This window comes from Lepidochelys olivacea, assembly GCF_965140295.1.
Source record: "Lepidochelys olivacea isolate rLepOli2 genome assembly, chromosome: 10".
Lineage (NCBI taxonomy): Eukaryota > Metazoa > Chordata > Testudines > Cheloniidae > Lepidochelys > Lepidochelys olivacea.
In genome coordinates, this window is record NC_140420.1 from 83,989,411 (window position 1) to 84,016,309 (window position 26,899).

The 26,899-nt window shown below is 46.1% G+C and overlaps 1 protein-coding gene across 6 annotated transcripts in view; it reads left to right on the forward strand.

The window, feature by feature from the left end:
* Positions 1 to 26,899, forward strand: part of FRMD5 (FERM domain containing 5) — a gene marked incomplete at its 3' end in the record, with an annotated part of 291,342 nt that overhangs the window by 231,205 nt on the left and 33,238 nt on the right. For all 6 annotated transcript variants that reach the window (XM_084641253.1, XM_084641249.1, XM_084641250.1 and 3 more), the window contains exons 5-7: positions 2,031 to 2,128; positions 8,619 to 8,742; positions 10,369 to 10,456. In XM_084641253.1, the coding sequence (XP_084497379.1) occupies positions 2,031 to 2,128; positions 8,619 to 8,742; positions 10,369 to 10,456 (310 nt within the window). The remainder of the gene's footprint in view (positions 1 to 2,030; positions 2,129 to 8,618; positions 8,743 to 10,368; positions 10,457 to 26,899) is intronic.

Consider the following 26,899-nt stretch of genomic DNA (forward strand, 5'->3'; position numbering starts at 1 on the left):
CAGTGAGATTTGGGTACATATGAATAGTACTCAATGTGGGGAGAGTAGAAATTGAAATACATAGCGAAACAGCTGGAATGGTGACATGGATATTCATTCTGTAGGATAGCAAAGGGTAAAAGCTAATTAGCTGCTAGGGACTGGTTCTACTTATAAAGATATTTTGAGTCTAAATCTGCCATGAGATGTATGCATGAAACTAAGAGCAGAGCTGGGGCTTGCAATTGTCCTAGCAGGAGGGAGCATGGTGTGGGTTATGATAGTTGGATTTTTCTCAACATTCTTGTAATTTTACCAGTAAAATGATGATGCTTGCAGTATCAGAAATCTGAACTCAAGAAATCAAGGTTGGCTGAGGTTCTGCAGAATGGAAGTTAAATTATTAAATTATTTAAACATATTTCCAAGCATGCCAGTTTACAGTTTGCTCCTTAATTACGTGAGTTATGTTTTACATCAGATTATTTTTCCCAAATGTAATGAATGCCATCGTAACTCAGTCTGAACTGCCACACAGTTACTTATTTTAACTTTATTATCATTATTATCATACTATAATTTTTAGTCATATTTTGTTTTTTCTTTTTGCTGGCTTTGATTTATTGAAATTGCATAAAATCTAGAGAAATAGTGACTGTCAAGCATAGGAATTGCTGATTTTATTATCCACTAATGACAGATGCCAAGGAGAGAGGTGAATGCTTTCAGAGGAATCTAAGCTCTTAAAATATCTCATAATAGTAGTAATAACAATCCCTAGCTCTTGTATCATGCTTTCCAGTGTCACTCTCAGCATTTTACAAAGGAGGTCAGTATCAGTACCCCCATTTTACAGATAGAGAAATCGAGGCACAGAGAGGGGAATAATGTTAGTGGACCTTGCACATAATAATGTCAGTAATTGTAACAGTGCTACTAGACCATACAGATGTACATTAAGGGAAGAATAGGTTCTTCTAAGTCGGTGTTCTGTAAAGGTTTTGAGTTCCAAGGGTGAAGTGCAAGTTCAGAGAAGTTTAAAACCAGAGGAATAGCCTTCAATGGGGACTTTGGCACTACTGCAAGACCAAGAGTAAAAAACCAATAATTAACCATTAGATTACAGGGATTTCGGTGCTATGCAGTTGGTGAAAAATAACTGGAAACCATTATGCAAATCATATCCCAGTAGCTAATCGGAGTGAAGAGAATTGCATAAATAAGAAATAAGCATAGTTGTTGGTCAGTTTGGCACAGCAGTCTGTTCTCTGATTGGCTGAGACCATTCCAATTCTGTATAAAGGTGCTCAGAGTAGGGTTTGGTCCTACCCTTCCTGTCTTTGGCCTTGAGGGAGAGTCAGACATTTGTGACATCATGCTCATTTCTGTGGACGTCAGAAATACAGGACTCTGGAGACCTCTCTGATGTAGAAGCTAGGATTGTTGAAAGCCCTTGTTTGTTATTTTACCTCTCTTTGGGGCTGATCCAAAACCCATTGAAATCAGTGAGAGGGTTTCATTGATTTCAGTGGGCTTGAATGGAAATGAAGAGAGTTGGCATTAGAGTAAATATTTGTACGAATGTTCCTTCCTTTCCGCGTTTCCTCTGGTCTTGTGGAAAAAGATCTCTGGAGTATTCGCATTAAAGACACAGCTCTTAATTTCTGTCTGCATCTCGGCTTTGTTTTTTTAATTTCTGCACCTGTAAGAAGGCAGGTAAGTGACTAGATGGTTGTGTCTCAGACCTGCACGACAAATTATGAATCAGATTCTTGTCTCATATATATGCATATCGCCACTCCTGTGGACTTCAGCAGGAGCGGCATGCATACCTCTGAGCCCTGAGAATTGACCCTAACTTGGGGACTGACTGGCAAATTAGCACTTGACTAAGTCACAGCTGATGTAATATCTTGTAAACGGAATGTTTGGGGAGAATGTAGAGTGGAAGTGTCTCGATAGATTTTCGTTGTTTGAGTCAGACGTTTAGGTAACTTAAGCATTGCTTAATAAAAGAAATAATTCAGAGCTAATTCTGTTTCTCTCCTCAGGTATTTAGTCTTCCTGCAGATCAAAAGAGATCTCTACCATGGTCGCCTTCTCTGCAAGACGTCGGATGCTGCATTGTTAGCTGCCTATATCCTTCAAGGTAATGCTTTGTGACAAGATAAATTTTCTTTTCATGCTAAGTACTGATTACATTATTTCACTTACAATAGATCACTACACCTTGAATACAAATGTCATCTAACCAATTCAGGGCTCATACTTCAAGATTGTCCTTGTGCCAGTACCACGTTGGTCTATAATAAAATTAGAATTGATAGTGTGATCTAAAACTGTACCAGAAGCAACAACTCTGCCATCTATTCCCTCAAAGTTATTCCACCTGGATTCAGGTCAGTTGTGTCTGAATAAATGGCCCTTTGATCAACATTATGTGTCTAGTATTTTGCACTTGCTTCCATCTGAGGGTCTCAAAGCACTTTACAAAATCACAATCTCCCTGTCAGGCAGGTGGGTTTATCCCCATTTAACAGATGGGAAATGAGGCACCATGCATTAAGCGACACAGATTCAGTGATAAAGCGAAAAAGGGCATCTAGAACTCCTGATTTCCGGGTCACTGTGTTGCAGCTCCTAATCCACGCTTCCTCTGTAACTAGGATACAGGGATTTCTGGAGTTGAAGTGATACTCTCGAATAGGTAGGTGAGGCTTGTAGCAGCATGGGACTCAGTACTGATTTCAGAGAAACCTCCTAGGTAATTTGGGGTACTTGCAGGGCAGAAAACACTCTCGTGTGTTGAGACTTCCTACAGAAGTTTTGCTGCATCCTCAGACACACCAGACATTGGTGTCCAGACATGCATCAGTGCAGTAGTTGCGCAATAGATGTGATAACTGGTGCTTTCGAGAGTATCACTTTCTTGCTGTTATTACCCTCTGATTTGGAATCTCAAAGTTAAATTGGTTGGTCCTGTCCTGATTTACCCTCCTCAGCGTAACTTTCTCCTTCCTGTCTTCCGTGAGACATCCCAGTGCTAGACAGCAAGTGTGGCCAGTTTTGGCAGGGTGATGCCTAGTTATCAGTAAAGACATAGAAGGAAGCTTGGCTATGTTTATATTTTTCAGTATTGCAGAAGGTCTCTCGAAACTGCAATTATGGTGACTGGCTCTGTAAATCCCATCTCTTGAAGTCTTCAGATTAAGACTGGATGCCTTACTAAAAGATTTGCTTTAGTCAAACACAAGTTTCTGGGCTCAATACAGGAGTAACTGGATGAAATTCTGTAGCCTATGTTATACAGGAGGTCCAACTAGTTGAAGGAATAGTCCCTCCTGGCCTTAAAATATATAAATCTAAATACAACAGACAGAGAAGATAGATAAGAAATAGACTCATTTACTGAAAGTTGAGACTGACATTTATTTTTTCCCCTTGTCTGAATGAAGAAAGTCAGAATTCCTGGGTAAGAGCTATTAGCTGTAGAAGGGCATCTCTTTACAAACCTCAGAGAAGGGTGGATTCCAAAGGAAAGACCTGGTTTATGGAGCCAGACATTTTAACTAAGGAAAAATGAAATAATTGTTTGTGCTTCAGCTAAAACATTAAGGACTGCATTGTTACCATCTCCTGGTCTCTCCAATATGTACACACCAGACAAATGAGCATGGATAGTCCTAAAGAGCCTTGCAAGAAAATACTGCTCTTTCCACATGAGTGACTGCATGCCCTTCTAGTGTGTGGCTTTAAAGAGGGACCCGAGTACAACAAACACAGCTTTGTTAGCTGGGGGCACAAATGAACATGTCCTTATGCAAATTCATGGCTTTCCATCAAGCTCATCAGCCAAGAAACAACTTGTCAGCAAGTCGCAGACAGGACCCAGGTTGGTTGCACAGTGTGGGGTGGGGGAAAATATCTGGAAACCTCTTGCTTATTTTACCACTCCTGTTCTTGCCAGTGTCTCTGCTACACAAAGCACTCTTGTCTGGATATCCCCAGCCCAAGACATGGAAAGGCCAGAAGAGGCCAACGTCCCTTCAGTTTGTGGAGTCCTAAAGGACTGAACAGCCGAAGGTCTGGGTTGAAAATCTGTAGACGTTCTGGTAGCACAGCCTCGTATTAAGTTTGACTGACACTTCTCCTAAGAAGACCTTGTTTTCAGTTGCTTATAACTTTGCCAAACTTTAACTGTTTGGGCTGAAATTTTCCATTCTGAGTGTCTGCCTCAGGCTGATTTTTGGTTTATTTTTTAATTTCAGCCAAAACAAGTTCATCTGTTTCTGAGAATGAGACTAGGGCAAAATACATTGTTCCGTCCATGTTAAAAAATTCTAGCACCCCAGAGCTTGAGAGCTGAGACTTGAAATTTGCAGCGGGGTGGCATTTGTGTCTGGGGTGTACTGTCTGCCATTCCCATGAAATCTGCTCAGATTTGTCCAAGCCTATGGCAAAAATACAACGTGACTATAATTAAAGACTCTGTCACAATGCATGTGCATAATAAGAGAGCTGATTTAAGGTGACATAGGCCTAATAATGCTCTTTTTAATGTCGTTTTGTGCGTGTCATCGCTTATATAGAGCCATGGATGTACAGAATGACAAGTTCCAGTTCCAAAGCACGTACAAGATATTTCATAGTAGACCGGATATTTTTTCTACACTCACGCATGTGTTTACAGTTCAATATATTTGAATTTTTTAGAGGCACTAATCATTAGTTTTGAAATACGGGTGTATTTTCCCCCCTTCAGCATTTTACAGGGGAAGCATGCACATTAATATCACATCTACATTTCACTAGGAGCCACAGACCAAAGGAAATTGGATGAGAGAGAGGGGGGGGGGGTCCTTTCCAGCTGAGTTGTGAGATGCTGCAGATGCAGGACTTGTATATAGTCTGGAAAGCAGATACGCAGCTCAGTAGTACGAGACAGAGATGAAATACTGTACTGCCTTGTTCAGCCAAGAGAGGACCATTTTTTCATCTTTTCTGTTCCCCTTTACTGCAGCTTGAGTCAAATTTGGATTTAATTACTGGCTGCTTCCCAGAGGGTGATGCAAGTGGAAACAGGGTAGCTGCCTGTTCAGCCTGTCTCGAGGAGAAATCAGCCCATTTCTTTCAGATGTATGAAAAGAGCAGAGCTGACTTTTAATCAGCTGATAAGTCAGTTTATTGTCTTGGCTTCATGGGCAGCTCCAGCCTGGCAGCTATATGCTGCACCGCTGCAGGACCTGCTCCTCCTCATGCTAATTGTTCAGGAGAGATTATGAAACACATTTGAACGTGTGATGGAGCTAGAGGAACCAGCTCTGAGCTATTCACCTGCATAATCCTCGATGTTTCTGATGGGACTGTGGGGCCTAGAGGAGTTTTGCTTGCCTGAGGCTCCCACAGACGTTGTTGTTGGGCTGTGTTCTTGTGGGTTCATAGCTCAGTGTCGCTCTTTAGATTTTGGGTTGGGAAAAGCCTCCCAATCTCAAAGCAAACCTCAGGGTGGGGGAATAGCCACGTCTCACCTGATCTCATGCTGGGGCCATTGGAAGGCATGAATTGCACATGATTGGTGCAGGATTCCTAGCCTGGTTCTCTTGACAGGGGCTTGAGTTTGCTCAACAGAGTCATGAACCTGGTCTCAATGGGAAGATTCTAAATAGACATGGAACCCAGAGAGTGCCCTGTGATGTCCTTGTATTGAAGCAAACATTGAACATGCCCGGGTTTTTAACAATTTGGAATGGGGTATTTTTCCTGGTTGCTGAGTATTTCCTGGATTCAGGGTGGGTATGTTTTGTGTGTGTCATGGGTGGGTGGGGCCTGGGGTCTGTCTGGGGAGATGGGATGTATTTGGATGAGCCACTGAAGGGGGAAAGGACAGGACAAGGAGTAGCTCAACGTAAGCTGTCTTCACCCACCCCCATCCTGTAGAGGCACCTCACCATATATTAAAGTGGTTCCTCGGGGATGCCACAGCAGAGGGGAGTCCCTGGTAGTGTGGCTGCAGTGGAATCATGTCACTGGAGTTGGTACTATGGGACTAGAGCCTCTGGGGGGATACAGGGCTTCCGCACAGCCAGCCCTGCCCAAGGGTGTCTGCCACGTTTGGGAGCAACCTTTCCAAGGAGGAGGAGCAAACTCCATCCTGCCAGGAGGTGATATAGTGGAAACGTCCATGTGAGAATCCTTGCATAAGTTCCCTGCAAGAGAGTCCCCTGCTATGGCGTGTCATACAGGAGGGCCATTAGGGTTGTTATCTTCGTTATTATTCATTGGGAATTTGCTCATTTCAGAAAGAAAACAAAAGGCTCTTTCTGCCAGTGCCAATCTGAAGATCTTTCCAACTAATTAACTTTGTTTTTCTGAGATGCAAGCAGAGTCACATCCACGGAGCACACAAAAATCTTTTTTTTAAATGTCCACGGTAGTTTGAATTGTTCTGAGCTTATAAGATGTGATACAATGGCGCACTGTGCCTCCGGAGTTCTGTTGTAGACATTAGTGGCTACGGACCCAGCATTCCTCAGAACCTCTTGGATGGTATTAGAATCATTTTCCCATCTAGACAAGTGGAGCGTGATTCATTGCTCTGTCTTGTTTAATGTGAAAGGACAGCAGACGTCCTCTGAGCACAGGAATACATCCTGGTGACTTCAGGAGCTGGTCCCTGTTCTACAGCCATGTGGTGGCTGTTGTGGGAGATGGCATGGATAGAGATGTAAATTTTATTTTTGTTAACATTTTTGTGTACATTAATGCTAGGGGAAGCTGCCCAATTGCCAATCCTGCCAGGTGGACTCCTCCAATCTTCCCTAGAGCAGGTTCAGCGCAGTAGAGATGGGAAGATACCACGCAAAACTATTCTGTAGATATTCATTCACACTTTAAAATCCTCTTCGGTTGTGTCCATGCCACTCCTGTGCTCATTTTCAAGCACTATGCTAGCAAATTAGTTTATTGGCAGAAATGTTGCCCAAACAGTAAATGTGAAGTGAATGTTACAGACTAGGGACCGAATGGCTAGGCAGCAGTTCTGCGGAAAAGGACCTAGGGGTGACAGTGGACGAGAAGCTGGATATGAGTCAGCAGTGTGCCCTTGTTGCCAAGAAGGCCAATGGCATTTTGGGATGTATAAGTAGGGGCATAGTGAGCAGATCGAGGGACGTGATCGTTCCCCTCTATTCGACATTGGTGAGGCCTCATCTGGAGTACTGTGTCCAGTTTTGGGCCCCACACTACAAGAAGGATGTGGATAAATTGGAGAGGGTCCAGCGAAGGGCAACAAAAATGATTAGGGGTCTAGAACACATGACTTATGAGGAGAGGCTGAGGGAGCTGGGATTGTTTAGCCTGCAGAAGAGAAGAATGAGGGGGGATTTGATAGCTGCTTTCAACTACCTGAAAGGGGGTTCCAGAGAGGATGGCTCTAGACTGTTCTCAATGGTAGCAGATGACAGAACGAGGAGTAATGGTCTCAAGTTGCAGTGGGGGAGGTTTAGATTGGATATTAGGAAAAACTTTTTCACTAAGAGGGTGGTGAAACACTGGAATGCGTTACTTAGGGAGGTGGTAGAATCTCCTTCCTTAGAGGTTTTTAAGGTCAGGCTTGACAAAGCCCTGGCTGGGATGATTTAACTGGGAATTGGTCCTGCTTTGAGCAGGGGGTTGGACTAGATGACCTTCTGGGGTCCCTTCCAACCCTGATATTCTATGATTCTATGATTATTCCAAGATGGGGGTCCACATTTAGAAGGGGGAGTTTTTGCTCTGGAACGCTGATTCTTAGAGTTCTGCTCCTCCAGTAGGAACAGGGCTACACCATGTGAACGACTGGTCCTCGCAGAATAACTCTACTTTTAATATTGGCAGTGAACTGCTTGGAAATGCACTGCAGGCCGAGAGTAGTTCCTATTAATTACTGGACAGAATAATTCTGAAGAATGAATAAAGGTGAGCCAGTGACCATCTGCTCACAAACAGAGTGAAAGTCAGAGAGACATGATTCCTTGCAAACCCTGCACCCAGCTGCAGGCATCGGCAGCGCGAGTTTTCCCATGCTGTTTCACCATGCGATGAGCCTTAGCTCTGGCTAGGAGTCAGAGGTTCATTCACTCTCCAGGCCTGTTCACTTTCTGATTTCCCTGCTGAGACTAGGACCCAGGTGTGATGGTGGATTTCTTGTATTGTGGACACCTGTGCACTGGGAACTGGACAGAGACCCATCAAACTAATTCCACACAGGGTTCCACTCACCCAGGCTCGCCACCAGCTTGGCTGGAGTTGAACTGGTCACCTGATCCCTACCCCTGCGAGGTGCTGAGCATCCTCCATTCTCATCGGCACCTGGGGGGTTTGAAGGTACCCATCACTTTGGAGGATCGGGCCCCTAGAAGGGAACTGCTCAGTATCCCATTGCCAGCCCCCTCGGCTAGTTAGCCCCTCGCTATCAACTTCATTTGGAGAAGAAACAGTTTTCTGTTTCCAACCCACAAACCCCCTTTCTGGGCAGATGCCCTTTGACTTTTAATATTAAACCAGTTTGTTCTTTTAATTGCAGTTACTTCTAAAATGATTTCACTCCAAATGACAAAAACCTTGTTACTTCATTATATAGCCTCTCTTTCTTTTACTAGCGGAGATTGGGGACTATGACCCTGGGAAGCACCCAGAAGGCTACAGCTCCAAGTTCCAGTTTTTCCCCAAACATTCGGAAAAGCTGGAAAGGAAAATTGCAGAGATTCACAAAACAGAACTCAGGTAACATTAGCTTTGGGATTTAATGTACTGTACCATTTAAAAGGGTTCATGTATGTTGATTAACTATAGACTTATTGGTACTTTGTTTGCTGCTATTCCTATTTAAGGTTTTGAACATAACAGTTCTGTGTAAGGGGATGAGGAGCTTTATTGCATTTGTACATACACTAAATCAGAAAAAAAGTTTCTTTTGGTAACATGTTTCACATTTAATAAGAGGGAAAATAATGGAGATGTTCTTAAAAATTAAGGTCAATTTGTTAAGCACTATTAGATGCATTACAACAAAACAAAAATAAAAATATTCTGGGAATAGGACATGGCATCTAATACCAAACCTCTACTTCCTGAAATAGGAACATAATAAACTGCCTGAAAAAAATTACCCAAAGTGCTTTAAAATGTAAATAATCAAAGAATAATAAAAAACCTGAAATCTTTTTTATCCATCTTATCCATTGAACATCCGTCAGATGAGATTTCAAACTGAGGTCCTGACCATTTGTAGAATTATAGAAAGGCCTAAAGTGGTCTCAGTGGAGTGCTGGGAATATCATTTCCCAACAGTGGAATGTCATTAGCTTGTAACGAAAATGTATGGCTCAGGCAGTTTGTATCAATGCTTTCCTAATATCTCCACACGAGCCCGGGGCCCAGCTCAGGTGGAGTCTCTGACTTCTATTTTATTTATTTATTTATTTATTTATTTTGCTGAGTCTTGAACTCAGCCCAGTTTACGGGCTGATTAAAGATCCCATGGCTTTTTCTTATCGAGCAGGGATGGTAACTATATTTCATCCTGGATAAATATAGTCTGCCTTCCTAAATTCCCCCTGCAGTTTCAGCTGCCTGCTCTATTATTCAAATACTATTTTGGGATGAGGTGCTGTATAAAAGTAAGATATCATCCTATTATGATATTCCCATTATACTAGCTGTATCTTTGTTTATGACATATGACAAGCCACAGTCTATTACACTTCAAGTCCATTCACAAAACTGTGTGAAGGTGACCCAGGCAATAAGGCTTGCAAGGTTGCCGGCAAGATAAGAATCCAGAATGGGCATCCTGGGAGCCAGAGATAGTAAATCTGTTCTTGTGGTGCTCAGAGAAGGAGTTATGAGCTGTCCATGGGCCGTAGATAATTTTTTGAACTTCCTTTTACCAGCTCTCGCATTTCCGAAGAGGGAGTTCTGTATTTGTTTTTAACCTCAGACACATGTATAGATGTTACGTCATTTGATGTGACATCATGAAAGGGACCTGAAAAACGTATATGAAATGAGCTGCTTTCTGCATGTAATGCTCCACAACCAAGTGAAATGCTTATCGGAGCTTGGGCTGATTATATTTAATTAAACCGTACCTTTTGCAGAGGCTCCTTTATTCTGTTCCTTTTTAGCGTTGGGAGACTGTCTTCTGTACTGCTGAACTCCAGCTTGCAGAACGGGATGGACAGGCTTAACAGCCGAGTCCCTTTACAAGATCCTGTTTTAGATTCAGTATGCTGGCTGAATGAAGTCAAAGGAATCTGCTTGATTTGATGCCCGGTATTGTTAATGGAAAGAGTGAACATAATGACTGATCCTGATGTTCACACCTTTCCCTGATTTTCTTTCTTCCAGTGGTCAGACACCAGCTACTTCAGAGTTAAATTTTTTAAGAAAAGCCCAGACCCTGGAGACATACGGGGTTGACCCACACCCATGCAAGGTAAAGCTCATCTCTAAAAGCTTTTTCTTCTGTTAGATTTTCAGCCTTGCAGATTACGAGCAAATGACAAGTTGCAAAGGTTACATTGATTGGTTCCAGGTACAGCAATTTATCCTTGCTATCATAGTGCCTCACATGGCATTTGCAGGGCCATGCGATAGTGACATGTTCTGTACGTGGCTTGCAGGCCCTCTTCAAGGGATAGGCCTGATTAGCCGTCCATTTGCTTGCTTGGATTAAAAATGGCATAAAGGTTTGGTTCTGGGTGCTGCTAAGAACTGTAGCCACCAGAGTATTTAAGGAAACTACAGTGGAACCTCAGAGTTTCGAACACCTCGGGAATGGAGGTAGCTCGTAACTCTGAAAAGTTCATAACTCTGAACAAAACATTATGGTTGTAGTTTACAACTGAACATTGACTTAATACAGTTTTGAAACTTTACTATGCGGAAGAAAAATGCTGCTTTTAACCATCCTAATTTAAATGAAACAAGCACAGAAACAGTTTCCTTACCTTAAAGACGAACAGATTTATTTGGGCATAAGCTTTTGTGGGTAAAAAACCCACTTCTTCAGATGCAACCACATCTGAAGAAGTGGGTTTTTTACCCACGAAAGCTTATGCCCAAATAAATCTGTTAGTCTTTAAGGTGCCACCAGACTCCTCGTTGTTTTTATGGATACAGACTAACACGGCTACCACTCTGATAGTTTCCTTATCTTGTCAGAACTTTTTTTTAACTTTTCCTTTATTTTTTTAGTAGTTTATGTTTAACATGGCAGTGTGGTGTATTTGCCTTTTTTTTTTTTTTTTGTCTCTGCTGCTGTCTGATTGTGTACTTCTGGTTCCAACTGAGGTGTGTGGCTGACTGGTCAATTTGTAACTCTGGTGTTCTACTGCATAGGAAAGTAAATTTAAATGAAGACAAATGAAAGGACAATGTTTAATTATCCTTTGTAGCAACATTTATTTTTGAGGAAATGACAAGATCAGTAATATGTGAGAGAGATCCATAGGGATTGATCCGCCACAGATGGGCTCAATTCCCATCGTTCCCTGGCCCATAATTTAGTTTTCTTTACAAAACGGTTTTTACTGACTTTGGTAACATGGTCATTTCATTAAGCTATGATGTGCCCCATAGAATTCCATTGCACGTTTATGAATGTGCAACAGTGTAAAGCAGACAGCGAGTATGTACATGACGTCAGTGTCTTTACTCTGTGGGGGGTCTTCCAGTTATTTAAAGTGAATTTATACAGCATACATGCCTGCCAGTGGCTAGTAAAAGTGCTACTGTTGGGATGGGTTGCCTGCCCCATTCACTGGCATTGTCTTGCCCTGTGTTTTGGATTTACGAAGCAGTTAGCCCTTACTACAGAGAAAGGCCAATGCAGAGTTGGGACAAATGAATTACTTTGTCAGTTTCCACTGAATGCATCCGATGAAGTGAGCTGTAGCTCACGAAAGCTCATGCTCAAATAAATTGGTTAGTCTCTAAGGTGCCACAAGGACTCCTTTTCTTTTTGTCAGTTCAGTTTTCTTGGTTTGCAAAACAACTGTCACGTATTAACATAGTAGCCCTTGTCTTTCCTGCCTCAGCACTGGCATTCCCCGTAGCAGAGCTGTACTTTACATGTTCCTCTCCTTTAGGCTCCCTTATGCTTGTCCCTTTCAGATATGTTTATTTCCCACATCCACTTAAAACTAGCCCGTCCCCAAGGAGTAATTCTCTAGCTGTCGCCTTGCTACGGAGGTGGATATTCAGGGTGTCACTAGTTCCAAACATTGCTGAGAACACCAGTACAAAAATCAAAGCTGGGCCACTGGTCAGGGCACTAGCCTGGGAGGTGGGAGCTTCAATTTCCATCTCCGCCACAGTGTGTGACCCTGGGCAAGTCACTTAACCTCTCTGTGCCTCGGTTCCCCCTCTGTGAATTGGGCTGGGGATAACAACTCTGCCCTTCCTCGCAGGGGTGCTGTGAGGGTGAATACAGTGAAGCTTGGAGTTGCTCAGATACTGTAGTACCATGTAAGTATCGAGAGTAGGCAGATAGTGAGACAGTCGGAGGTGTTTCAGCTCTGTCTGTACTTGAATACTCTGTTCTGTTTGACTGTGGGGCGCCTCTGCCCACTATTGTTGTGCTGAACTCCATTGATAGGATCAACCAAGTTCAACACTTGTTAAGCCCCAAACTCTGGTGGACTCCCCCATTCAAAGGCTGCCTTTACATTAGCCTTTTGTCCTTAGATTTTCCCTCTGTTGCTATCAGCTGCTCAGCTCCGTCGGTGGGAGCATCCCTAGGAGTGCTAGTTTCTGCCATTGGTCGTGCTGAACAGCTGAGAGCAGCCTGGAGGTGCCACCAGCGTTTTAGAGGCTGTTCCAACTTGCCCGCTGAGAGCAGGCCTACCCCACAACCTGACACGTAAAACTCCAGCAGCTGCCAGCACCTCGTCTGCCTCAGCGCGCCCGTCTTTGCTGCCACGGACGGAGATGAAGCAGCATTAGCAATAGTGGGAAATCTTAGGGTCCATTTCCTAGCAGAGAAAAAGCCCAAGTGAGTTCAACCACACTTCGTTAAAACAGGTTTAAACTTATTTGATCCCTTTCAGCATGCCCAGGGTACCACAGAGTTCAACACCCCTTGAGGGGTCAGGGGAGCTGACTCTAACATAAGCAAAATCAACAACAATCAGAAGGCCTGCAAGCCGTCAGGTTCCCTGTGGCCAGGATATTTTGTTGACATATAGGGTGCTGGATGCCTACAGAAGAAGGCTAGTTAACAGTCACACTTGCAAACATCCAGCAGAGACAGTGAGACCCTGCACTCTGGTGCTATCTCAAACTGTAACCAGGAGCCTTGACTATGGGACTGTAGCCAGAGTGGAAAAAACACTGAAGTCAATTACACTGATAGCCTGATGCTGAATGTGTGTGAGTCGCTAAGAGACCTTACAATGTGCCACCAGCACATAAGAAGAGCAGAGACGTTAAGAGAGTTTCTCTGACATTTCCTTATTAGCTAAATAGAGTTCACCTGGGTAGTTTTCTGGCCAGCATCCACGTTAATGTTCCTACTAGAAGAGATGGAAGCAGCAAGAGAGATGCAGTGTAATAAATAAAAATGATCTCTCTTCGCTTCGAGAGCATGACCAGGCTGGTGGAATCTGGGGCCTGCTGCCCTGGGAAAAATGAGAAAAGGGGAATCATACTGATTATAATTAAATAAAATCGGACTGGTCTCTCCACTGATGCCCAGTCTGATCAGCTACCTAATTTAAGGAGGAGGAGATGCCCTTATTATCTATGAGTGATCAGATTCCAATCAGCAGAATTCCAGAGGTATTCCCGTGCTGCCCATTCAGCTCTTGTTCCCTAGAGAGGAAAAGCTGATTAATTGATGGTGTGTCGGACGCAGAGGGAGGATGCTTTCACAGTTCCAGAAGAGCTAACGCTGGTTTACTTAGAAGCAGGAAGGGTTGTTTTTCTCCTGGGCTAACAACTATCTCCAGTTTATCACATTTGTGAGACTCAGTTATGGGGGTGCTTGATTCAGGAATAAACACGTCAAGTAGAGCTCGCTGGAAAAATTCTGATGGAAAAAAATGTTTAATGGGAATGTGCCAGTTTTGTTGAAATCCAGGCGTTTCACGGAGATGGTTTGGTTTCAGTGGAGTTCCATCGGAACCCTGCCTTCCCAGGCAGGTTTTCAGACCTCCCTGATTTTCTGCTAGTATGCTGGCCGGCTTCTTGGCAGCCCACATGCCAAACTGCCCCAGAGGTGACCCCAGGGCTCCGAGGGTCCATGGCTCTGGGGCAGCCCACAAGGTGGACTGCCCATCAGCAAGGGCTCTATCCCCTTCACAAGGAATCCTGAAATGTTTAGTTTTCATTCCAAATTGGAATGGGACAAAATTCTGGAGTATTGAACCCCTCCCTGAAATGGAATGCCCCCTCTCCACACACCTCGGGTTTTAAGTCAGTGACTTTACTATCCATGAAGTAATTTGGATATTTGACCTAAGGATTAAATCCAGTTTGGCACAGAGCGGAGGCATCCTGCAGAGACCTGGATGGCAGGAGAGAGATCACTTGATCATTACCTGTTAGGTTCACTCCCTCTGGCATTGGCCACTGTTAGTAGACAGGATACTGGGCTGGAGGGACCTTTGGTCTGACCCAGTATGGCCGTTCTTATGACCGTCTCTGTGGTATTTAGTGGCACCACTTGATGGAGTCTCCTCGATATTCAAACACTGATCACCGTCCTGCCCCCAGTGAGGCCAGTGAAGTGTACAGGAGTCCTGACAGAGGGAGCAGAATCAGGCCCATTAACTTACACGGTCTGTACTTCTACAAACGTGGTTTTCCGGCCTCTTGGTCTCTCAAACTCCACTTGATTACGTTGTCCAGTGTCTGGTGATGGTGACTATAGAGAATTCACTGAAAGCCTCACAATTACTTTCCCCTTTCTCCCTTCTTCCCACTTCATGGCCATCACATTTAGGGTGTGTCTGCCCGACAGCTGGGAGGTGGCATTCCTGGATTGGGTAGACGTACGCACAACGGCTCGGCTCGAGCTAGTACACGAAAAATGGCAGCGTGGCCACAGCGGCATGGGCAGCAGTGGATTGCACTCGGGCAGCCGCCCCAAGCCACTGCCCGGGCTGGCTGTGGCCATGGTGCTGCTTTGAAGTGCTAGCTCGAGCAGAGTAGTTGTGTGTCCATCTGCCTGAGCTGGGACTCTGGTCCCCCAGCTGCTGTGTAGATGGACCCTCAACTCAGGGCTCTCTGGCCATATCCAGACACTGCCATCTGCACATGTATGATGCTTCTGGCTGGTGTTAACGAGAGACACAAGAATTTTGAATCCATCCCATATTTAGGCCTGATCTACATTAGAAAATTAGGTCTGTTTAACTACATTGCCCAGGGGTGTGAAAAATCCAGCCCCCCCCCCACCCCCCAGCAGCATTGCTAAGATGACCTACGTCCCCACATAGACGGCACTAGGTTGGGGAGGTAGATTACCCCTGCCAGTGGGAGAACCCCTCCTGTCATGTAGACACTGTCTACACTGCAGCGCTTTAGTTGTAGACAAGCCCTCAGTGTCTTGGAACTTGTTATTTTTAAATCATCATTTTAATTAATTATTACGTGTCATTGATCCAAGCCAATGCTTGGCTGTTGGTCCTCAGAGTCCGGAGGAAGATTAATGTTACACGTCACTGGGACCATAAGCTTTCATTTCGTGTGACTGTGGCTTGGTACTTGGAGCAGCAGTCCCTGTAGCCAGCCTCTGGCAGTATCATTCATTGATATAAACGTTTCCGGGCGGTGATGATGATAGAGAGAGACGTCCCCTTGATCTCGCCTCTGTGGAAATCTTTCTCCAGGCCTTCGTCCATCACCTTTAGAAGTCTTTCCTGTGAATTTCAGGAAGCAGGATCATGATACGGTTGTTTCCCCGCTCCCTTTCGGGCACGTTCGCCAGCCTCCTCTCCATTTCCCAGGCCTGTTCACAATTGCTTTGCGGCATTTTCAAAACTCTCCACAGACTTGCTGCTTTCCCCCGCGCTGACCTGATTTACCTCCATCCACGCTCCTGAACCTGCCCCTCCAGCCTTGGCCTGTGCCCTAGCGCCGACCCTCTTTTGCTTGTGCTGCCTCATCTGTCTGGGACTCCCCCTTCCTCCCTGTGAGACACGGACTCACGTTTTCTCTCGTCAGTCTCACCTCCTTGGCTGAAGACACCGACTCAGTCTCTGGGACCCTGTTGGAACGCTGCGGTGCGAAGTACATGTTTTGTAATGAGCTCTGATTGCATGGGGTTGTAACTTGGTTTGGTGAAACATGGCCAAGGTAATGGAGACAACTGAGTAACTTCAGAATCCTTGTGAGGGTGCCCCTGGATTTCTTCCATGCTTTGGCTCGGTTTCCTCTTTGTACGCTGCATGCCAGCTGCAGTGCCTAGGCCCAGGTGGCAAAAGGAGGAAATGGTACACGTGCCATGGGATGGTGCTCACTCAGGAAAAGCACAGGGCCCAAGTCTCATTTACTCGAAGACCATGTCTGTGCTACCAATGCTGTAGCAGCATAGCTGTGTGCCGTAGGCATGCCGCGTAAATTCGTTCTGGAGATGCGGATTACAGCGGCTGAAGAAACGTGCAGGAACTCCATCTCCCCACGTGACCACAGCTAGGTCGACAGAAGTGATCTTCCACTGACCTAGCTGCGTCTATACCGGGAGTTAGGTTGCCATAGTGACAGCACTCAGGGGTGTGGGTTTTTCACACCCCTTAGCGCAGGGCTACGTTGACCTAACTTTTATGTGTAGACCAGGCCTGAGGCTCATTTACATCACTCCTATTTTCACACCCACTTTAAGTCCCCTTTATACTGTTAGAGGTGTGTAAATGAGAACCAGGCACACAATGTTTAATTTTCTACCATTCATTTTATTCCTGGTTTATTTTGTGACATTGTGCCATTAAAGGAGTTCACCTGAGCAGGTAGGATTTTGCAAGTGTGTGTGAGCATTAAGGTCCTTACTCCGACACAGGGAGGGACAAGCTTTGATGTAAAATATTCTTACTGAAATAAAACTGTTCCCTTTTTGTGTACTTCAAAAAGTGTGTGTGTCTGCCTGCCTGATTTGACAGGGGGAACCTATCCTCAGACTGTCACTCTGTGTGTGTGTGTGTGTGTGTATAAGGTGCTAGGGGACTCTAACACTATTTCACCAGTGACATTAGCAGTTTGGGAGCATTCCAGCAGGGGAAGTGGCTGCATAATCTTGTCGGGGGCAAACTCATTTCTAAAGCAAACAAATTCTTTGAGAAGATGTGAATATGTTAAATCTTAGGAGTCGATAGATAATAGAAGAAAATTGGGAATTAAATATATAAATCACTTGGCTTTTTACCTAGCCTCTGACTGAAGAATGTATTCAACAAGCAGGCAGAACTATGGGAATGGTCAGCTGCGTGGCCTGTGTAAAGTTTCTTTTTCGATTATCCATAGGAGTCAGGAATCATGGGAGTGGAATATAAAAGAGTCCGACAGTGAAGATAATCTCTTTTCTGCAAAATCATCATCATCATCAAGATCTCTGTGACTTAACTCCATTCCCAGTGACCCACAAATCCCATCTCAGTACAGTATGCTAAATCTTTATGGAATATTCCATTCTGCCAATCCCTTCCTCTTCCCAGAGGTTTATAGAGATTTATTAACATTAGATGTGAATCAGAGGAAAATTAAAATGGGACTGTGCTGTGAGAAAGCATTTATCATATGGGGCTGCCCTGAGATTCGTCGTTTGACAGGAACAGTGCTACATCACAGACGGTGCATTTAATAATTAATCTACGGTTTTAAAAAGGCTACATTTAATTTATATTAATGTGGACCCTTTTCTTTCTGTGACTTGTATGTTTGACTTCTATTTTCATTTTTTTTTTTTGCTACATCACAATCTTAGTTTATTTGCTTCAGAATGTGTAAAGAAAACAAGAAACCCTAATAGCATTTCCCTTAATCCCTTCCCATCCAGCCAAAGTGCTCAGGGCACCAAGCAAAGCAAAAAAGACAAAGTGTAACCATTTCAAAAGTGTCTATGTGATTTAGGAGCCTAAATCCCATTGAAAGTCAATAGGACACAGAGTCTGTGTCATTTGGGTACCTTTTAAAATGTTACCCAAGTACAATATAGTAGAAATGTAATAAAATGTCACCCAAATAACCCCAATAGGAGCTCATACCAGATGAAGTGAAAAGCGCACACCTGCATACCATAGGGATCATGCATTCCCTTTGCTTTGCTCTCATCCAGCACAATTTTTGAATTGATTAAATTCAAATTTGTAATTTCCCAAATCCCTTTTTTTCAGCTAACTTCCTGATGGGAATTTGTAGCCTGATCAGGAAGGCTTTTAATCCATATGCTGTGTTTTCCTTTTGCCACATGTCTGGATGCACACATTTATGAAGTACTGATTGTTACTGGCCTGTGTTTTAGTTGTTCTTTATATGTCCATCATGTTTCAATGTTTTATTCAACAGTTTTTGAGAACCTTTATGATCTCTATAGCTAATCCCCACCACATGATATCTAAGCACTAAGGAGACAATAATGGTATACTTTCTATTTGTCATATCTGAACTACCTCAGCGATATCAAAATAAGATGATAATCCCTAGCTCTTATCTGGTACTTTTCATCAGTAGCTCTCAAAACACTTCACAAGGGAGGTCAGTATAGTTATCCCCATTTTATAGATGAGGAAAATGAGGCAAATGAAATGACTTGCCCAAGTTCCCCTTGAGTCCAATGGCAGAGTCAGGAATAGAACCCAGGTCTCCTGAATCCCAGTCCAGTGCTTTGTCCATTAGGTGTGAACACTCCTTTGGGAAGCCTTTTTCTCTGTGCCAAAGAGAGAACTAATAGGCAGAGAACTTCCTGCATCAGGGAAAGGGGAAGAGTGGAAGCTCCATGAAGTCACTAGGGACTTCACTGTGCAGGTCTGGTCTGTCTGGGAAGCACTTGCAAATGACAATGAAGGGAGCTAAAGAAAACCCTCAGACAGACAGATTCTTTGTTAAAAACCTGCTCCTTTAAATACTGATAGACGTTAGATGCAAGAAGTCACTTGAAATCGGTTAAATCTGTGCAAGCTCTGAACCTCAAAGGGGACTGGAATGTTCCAATTTAACATAATATTTTGTGCCCGATACTCAGCCCATTGCACAAGGCAACCTCCTACTCAGCTTAATCATAGAACATAGAGCTGGGAAGGATCTTGAGAGGCCCCTCCAGTGCTGAGCAGAGTGGAACAATGACCTTCCGTGTCGCACGTAAGACACTCCTGGTAATACGCCCCAGAACATTATTAGCCTTTTTCACACACTCACCACGTCGTTGACTCATATTCAACATGCGATCCGCTCACACCCCCAGGTCCTTTCCAGCAGTACTGCCGCCTTGCCCCTTAGTCCCCATTGCATAGTTATGCAGCTGGTTTTCCTTCCTAAGGGCAGTACTTTGCACTTGTCTGTACTGAATTTCATCTTGTTGATTCCGGATCAATTCTTCAATTTGTGAGTCATTTTGAATTCTAATTCTGCCCTCCAATGTGCTTGCAACCCTTCCCAGCTTGGTGTCATTGCAGATTTTAGAAGCGTACTCTCCACTTCATTATCTATGTCATTAATGAAAGTATAGAATAGAACTGGACCCAGAACAGACCCTAGTGGGACCTCTCCAGACACCTCTGTACAGTTTGACAGGGAACCATTGATGATTACCCTTTGAGTACATTTTTTCAACCAGTTGTGTACCCCCCTTATAGCAATTTCATTCAGAGCACATTTCCACAGTTCGACTGTGAGACTGTATCAAAATCCTTACTAAAATCATGATATATCACATCTATTGCTTCTCCCCTGGGCACTAGTCCATTAATCCCGACAAAGAAGGAAATTAGGTGGGTTTGGCATGATTTGTTCTTGACAAATCCATGCTGGCTATTCCCTATCACCCTGTTAGTCTCCAGGTGGTTACAAATTGATGGTTTACTGATTTGTTCCAGTCTCTTTCTAGGTATCGAAGCTAGGCTGACTGGTCTATAACTCCTGGATCCTCTTTGTTCCCCTTCTAAAGATAGGATCTATGTTTATCCTTCTCCAGTCTTCTGGGCCCTGGCTCATCCTCCAGGAGTTCTCAAAGTGATCGCCAACAATAACAAACAAGTGAACAATACCAAGATTGCTTCAGCTAGTTCCTTAAGTACCCTGGGATGAATTTTGTCAGGTCCTACCTACTTTAATACACCTAAATTAGAAAAATGTTCTTTAACCTAGTCTTACCCTCGTCTGGCTTGCATTCCTTCCCCTTTGCTATTGATACTATCTGTGCTAAGTATCTGATCACAATTAACCTTTTGAGTGAAGACTGAAGCAAAATAGTCATTTAACACCTCAGCCTGCATGGTGCCATGTCAACCAGAGCCACTGACAGATCCTCCTAGAGAGGAAATCCGGCCAGGGATGCTATCCTTGCTCCTGTGCCCTTCTCCAGCTGAGGCGATGCAGCCCAGGGAAAGGGGGATCAGATGGCATCCTTCCGTCCCAGCAATTCATGGCTTCCAGAATGGTCCTTTGTGGGCAGCTGACCTAGTGCAGAGCAGCCTGGAGAACTGGCCCCAGGACCAGGGGAAGGGAACAGTGGCACGAAATCACCTTTGTATTCCCAAAGCTGTATTCCCTGAGCTGCACCAGGCACTTCAAGGCTAGATCTTGGGATCTGGCCCGTGGTTAGGGAGTATTCTGTGTGCAGCAACGCTTCCCTCACATAGGAAACAGAGCCTGGTCACGGTGGAGACACATGGAGACCTTTCCACTTTCTCAAGCTGTGTCCAGAATCTCAGACGCGATTAGTTTGGGGATTTATGTGTCGCTTTGTGCAGGAGATTGGATTGAGGTTGTTCAGAGAATGCTTTTTACTTTTGACCATTCACCCTTGTCACACTGAGATGGATTTCACTCTAATCTGGATTTAAAACCAATTTGTTCACTACTCAAATTCTTGCGATCTAATCAGAGAAACTAGCTGCCAGTATGGCTCTGACATGTATTTCAGGTGACTTCCTCTCTGCTGTGTGGAGCTGAAACACAAGGACAATAACTGAGATTTGTGTTGAGATGATGGAAACACCCTAAAATGTTACAACTGTGCAAATCAGAAACCACTGACAATGCTGTAGTCCCTGGGCAGGAGGTGGGCTCTGGGCTGCAGATCCTGGTTAGGGCTGGTGGGGTCTCCCTGCCCCAGATCTGCTGATGTTTTTGTGTGCTATTTGCTGTCAAGCAGGGCTTTGGTTTCGGTATGGATATTTGCTAACTCAGTCTTGTCGCTTGATGTAAATATGAAGTATTCCTTAGCTGATGTAAATCAGCATCCCCCCGTTGAAATCAGTCTGGCCTTCTACCTACATAACTCACCTTGGGCATGATGTCTAGTAAGGACAGGTTATACAGGGCAGGTGTGCTGAGCAGTCTACTTTCCCCAATTGATGGGTGCCACACTGACTTCTTCAGTGCACCCATAGGCATGGGGGTTGTCTTCTGCGTCCTTGCATGGCTTGGTCAGAAGCCATTGCAAGCACCATAGGTAAAAATAATAAACCCTCGTGAGGAGCCCATCCCTTGAGTGGATTGATAGAAAGAGAAAGCTTACACCTGAAGCAACAGCTCAACACCGGGACATGGAATCAGAGAAAATCCAGCCTGTCTGACCCAATGAAGCTGAGACGTCTTGGGGTTTTAGCACGATGGCCACAAGAGCTAAACATCTGCATGTTCACCACCGCGTACATCTCTTGTAAAGTGACTCCGAGCTGCAGGGTCTGCAGTCATGGGAAATGCGCTCCTGTCTTCCCTGCATTTCATGGAGCAAATATAAGCCCAGCAGGTGCATCCCCAGCTACCGCCGTTTCTGAGCATATATTTCTGAAAAGCGCCTAGAATCATAGAATATCAGGGTTGGAAGGGACCCCAGAAGGTCATCTAGTCCAACCCCCTGCTCAAAGCAGGACCGATCCCCAATTAAATCATCCCAGCCAGGGCTTTGTCAAGCCTGACCTTAAAAACTTCTAAGGAAGGAGATTCTACCACCTCCCTAGGTAACGCATTCCAGTGTTTCACCACCCTCTTAGTGAAAAAGTTTTTCCTAATATCCAATCTAAACCTCCCCCACTGCAACTTGAGACCATTACTCCTCGTTCTGTCATCTGCTACCATTGAGAACAGTCTAGAGCCATCCTCTTTGGAACCCCCTTTCAGGTAGTTGAAAGCAGCTATCAAATCCCCCCTCATTCTTCTCTTCTGCAGACTAAACAATCCCAGCTCCCTCAGCCTCTCCTCATAACTCATGTGTTCCAGTCCCCTTATCATTTTTGTTGCCCTTCGCTGGACTCTCTCCAATTTATCCACATCCTTCTTGTAGTGTGGGGCCCAAAACTGGACACAGTACTCCAGATGAGGCCTCACCAATGTCGAATAGAGGGGAACAATCACGTCCCTCGATCTGCTTGCTATGCCCCTACTTATACATCCCAAAATGCCATTGGCCTTCTTGGCAACAAGGGCACACTGCTGACTCATATCCAGCTTCTCGTCCACTGTCACCCCTAGGTCCTTTTCCGCAGAACTGCTGCCTAGCCATTCGGTCCCTAGTCTGTAGCGGTGCATTGGATTCTTCCATCCTAAGTGCAGGACCCTGCACTTATCCTTATTGAACCTCATCAGATTTCTTTTGGCCCAATCCTCCAATTTGTCTAGGTCCTTCTGTATCCTATCCCTCCCCTCCAGCGTATCTACCACTCCTCCCAGTTTAGTATCATCCGCAAATTTGCTGAGGGTGCAATCCACACCATCCTCCAGATCATTTATGAAGATATTGAACAAAATCGGCCCCAGGACCGACCCTTGGGGCACGCCCCTCTAGGGGTGTTGAGGGCATGGTGCTGTGTAAAAGGGCGATGGTTGGCAGGGCTCACTGGATAAGTGAGGTGGGGAGCTGGTAATAGGCAGGGCTGGAGCACTGAACCACCAGCCCGATTACTAACAATAATCAGATTTACAGAGTTGCACTCAGAGTGAGCACGGTGGCGAGGCCTATAGGTTCCCATTCTTTGAGCAGGAGGTAGCCAAACTCACCAGAAACTGGCCACAGGGGGAGAGCCGCAGCTTTGTGGCCTAACCTCCTGGAAGCCCCTCTGCTCCTAATCCTCAGGGGTCAGGCTCTGGGGGGGCTGTGGGGAGCGATACTGGAGGATTGTTCATGAGTAGCCCTCAGTGGGGGGTCCATAGCTGCTTAGGCTCCTGTGATGCTCCTCACAATTTCTCTGTGGCAGTGGTCCCAAAGTGTGGGGTGCGCCCCTCTTGGGAGGCACAGAGCACTGTTCAGGGGCGCAGGGCCCAGGCCAGCCTCCACGGGGGGCAGGGAGTGAGTGCCACCCAGCTGAAGCTCCACCCCTCCCCCTGCTCCACCCAGCCCAGCTCCGCCCCCAGCTGAAGCTCCACCCCTCCCCCTGCTCCACCCAGCCCAGCTCCGCCCCCAGCTGAAGCTCCACCCCTCCCCCTGCTCCACCCAGCCCAGCTCCGCCCCCAGCTGAAGCTCCACCCCTCCCCCTGCTCCACCCAGCCCAGCTCCGCCCCCAGCCCAGCTCCGCCCCCAGCCCAGCACCACGCCGCCCCCTGCTGCACCGCAGTCCAGCTCCACCCAGCCCAGCTCCGCCCCCAGCCCAGCACCACGCCGCCCCCTGCTGCACCACAGTCCAGCTCCGCCCAGCCCAGCTCCGCCCCCAGCCCAGCACCACGCTGCCCCCTGCTGCACCACAGTCCAGCTCCACCCGCAGACCAGCTCTGCCCCCAGCCCAGCACCACGCTGCCCCCTGCTGCACCACAGTCCAGCTCCACCCGCAGACCAGCTCTGCCCCCAGCCCAGCACCACGCTGCCCCCTGCTGCACCACAGTCCAGCTCCACCCAGCCCAGCTCCGCCCCCAGCCCAGCACCACGCTGCCCCCTGCTGCACCACAGTCCAGCTCCGCCCCCAGCCCAGCACCACGCTGCCCCCTGCTGCACCACAGTCCAGCTCTGCCCCCAGCCCAGCACCACGCTGCCCCCTGCTGCACCACAGTCCAGCTCCACCCAGCCCAGCTCCGCCCCCAGCCCAGCACCACGCCGCCCCCTGCTGCACCGCAGTCCAGCTCCGCCCAGCCCAGCTCCGCCCCCAGCCCAGCACCACGCTGCCCCCTGCTGCACCGCAGTCCAGCTCCGCCCAGCCCAGCTCTGCCCTCGTTCCCTCTCCACCCCAGGCCCACTCTCCCTCTAGCCCCAGCTCCTTCCCCACCCCCAGTTCTGCCCCCAGCTTCGTCTTCAGCCCGAGCTCCTCTGCTGAGCCGACTGCGCAGTGCCGGGGGGCACGGACAGATCCCGCTACGGTAAGGGGGGCGTGAGGGGCAAGGTTGGGCACCGCTGCTCTATGGAACGTGGGGCAACCCTAGGTGTGATATCAGGGTTCGGACAGAACAGTGATGAGGGTCACGTGTGTACCAAGGGATATGGGGGGCGGTATACACAGCCCTGCCAATGAACCAGTGCGCCGGAGACTCATGATGTTCCCTGCTCCCATGTGGGTTTGTCCTGTGTTGGGGATCATATGGCCTTTAATGATCATATGCCACAGTGTCTGGGATTTTTGTGAGGGATTGTCAGCTGTTCTCAAACCCACTGTGTTATTTGCCTGAGGTCGCCCCATGGCACTGTGCCGTTCTCTAATTACACTCTGAAGCTCTTGTTTGTAGAGGCATTTAGAGGTGATCTGTCCAATAAAAAATAATGCCCTAAATAGCTGGACCACACAGTACCTACATGAGCCTATAATGCTGCAATCATGATCATCTTTTGTCCAACTTTCACCCCAATAGCACCATCTCTCTCTGAGCTTGGCACAAGGATTGTCTTGCGCTGAAGCCTGCCCGCGATTTCAAGAAGCAATTAGTACTGTCCATTGAGAGCTTTTTGATTAGAATGAAAAATGGCTTCATTTCTATGCACTGTGTGCCAATAGGAGGCCTTCCAGGTTTGATATTAAAAAAGTGAGAGCTTAGTGACAGCTGCAGTAATTGCTGATTATACGTGGTTATGAGGTTTTGTAGTAAGGCCAAAAATTCAGATCCAGATTCCAAGCTCCCCCAGGTTCCAGGGCGAGGAGATCCATAGGCCCGTCTCTGACATTGTCTTGCAATGAGTGAAAGATGCCAGCGGATGGCAGGATAACCCATCTGTGAGCACGGCTAGCCCGCAAAAGTCTCAGCTGTGTCAAGAAGGGGTAACAGTGTAGTGTGGTGTAAGAGGAGTAGCTCGGGTGAAGGCATGGTGATGGTCCTCTCTCACTTGCTGTGGTGTAGATTTGAAGCCAAAGGAAAGTCTGCGCCTTCTTTTAAGTTCCTGTGCTGCCGAGACCCCAAACAGAGATCCGTGGATATTTGGTAGCAGTTACAATGTCAGGGTAAACTGTCACCAAGGAGCTGTCAGCAGCTGCCTGCTCTCATTCAGCAATTAAAGGGCTCTGGGCCTCTTTTGAGTTAACAACTACACTCTTATGCAGAATTTTAAAAAGTAGCTTTGATTTTGATTTTGCATTTAAAGAAAGTGGTATTGGCCAACGGAGTCGGATCTGAGTGGTGGTATATTGGCAACTATTAATTTTTTCCCCTTCATGGATCCTTGGTGTACATGTTTTACACCCGGGGCTTTCACAGATGGCTGTCTCCAGGTGCAGTGTGCAGCCCTGTCGGTCCCAGGACATTAGAGAGACCAGGTGGTGAGGTCATATCTTTCATTGGAGCAGCTTCCTTTGCAGGAAGGTACCAGCTTTTGAGGTCTGTGTGTTACCTCATCTACCTTGTCTCGCTAGCAGTTGCCTGATAGTTCTTAAATACGCCAAAGGAACGGTCATGTTTTAAGTAACATGTCTAAAAACCAGATGCGACCCTCCTAATGTAACCATGACGTCCTATAGCATCAGTAAATGCCTGGGGCTCGAAGAGGTGGAACGATAGAGCCTCTAATTTGGGAGCTTTTGCAAATATTCAGCTGCTGCAGCTGAGGATAGAGAAATCCTCTTCTGCGTTGGATGGAAATAGAGGTTACAGCTCATGACATCTCAGAAGATGGCTAGTTACACCCCCGGACCAATCTTAACATTCGCCCCTCGTTGTTTGCTGAGATAATAAGTTGTTGGTTATGCACTGAATAAATTATATGCTATTTATTTAATTAGATCTAAAGATTTCAAAGCCAACTTATCCCAGGGGTGCATTAGCTGGTGTCGTTAGAGTGCCATACATTTTCTGCTAGTGTGACATGGCGTTTGAGCAGTCAGATGTGCTCCTTGTAAAACCCACCTGAGTTCTTTGCTTTCCTGTGTTTGCAGGGCCTGGGTAGTCCCTGGCTGGGCCTGTCTCGGAGACTGGCCAGAGATGGAGACAGAGCCATCAAAGCGAATAGTTCTGGCCATTGTTAGGTGGCTATCTGGAGCCATTCTTCTCCTTTCTGTCTGTATCCAGACAGACCCCCACCCCCCAAATGAATTCGTACAGCAAACCCCATCCCACTAGCCAGGCCAACACACGGCGCTCAGACGTGTACAGGGCAGCTCCTTCTTTGTCAGAGCATTCGCACGGTGACAGCACTATTATGGGCTATTTCAATGTGTCAGAAACATCAGGACTGTCTGTAATTCACACAGATCATCAGAAATTCCACTCCTTTAAACTCCTCCACAAACTCCTTTCCCCCAGATTCCTACTCTCAGCATTTCTCTCTGCTAACCCGCCATTTCTAGTCCCTCCATTTCTATTCCATACCAGCAGC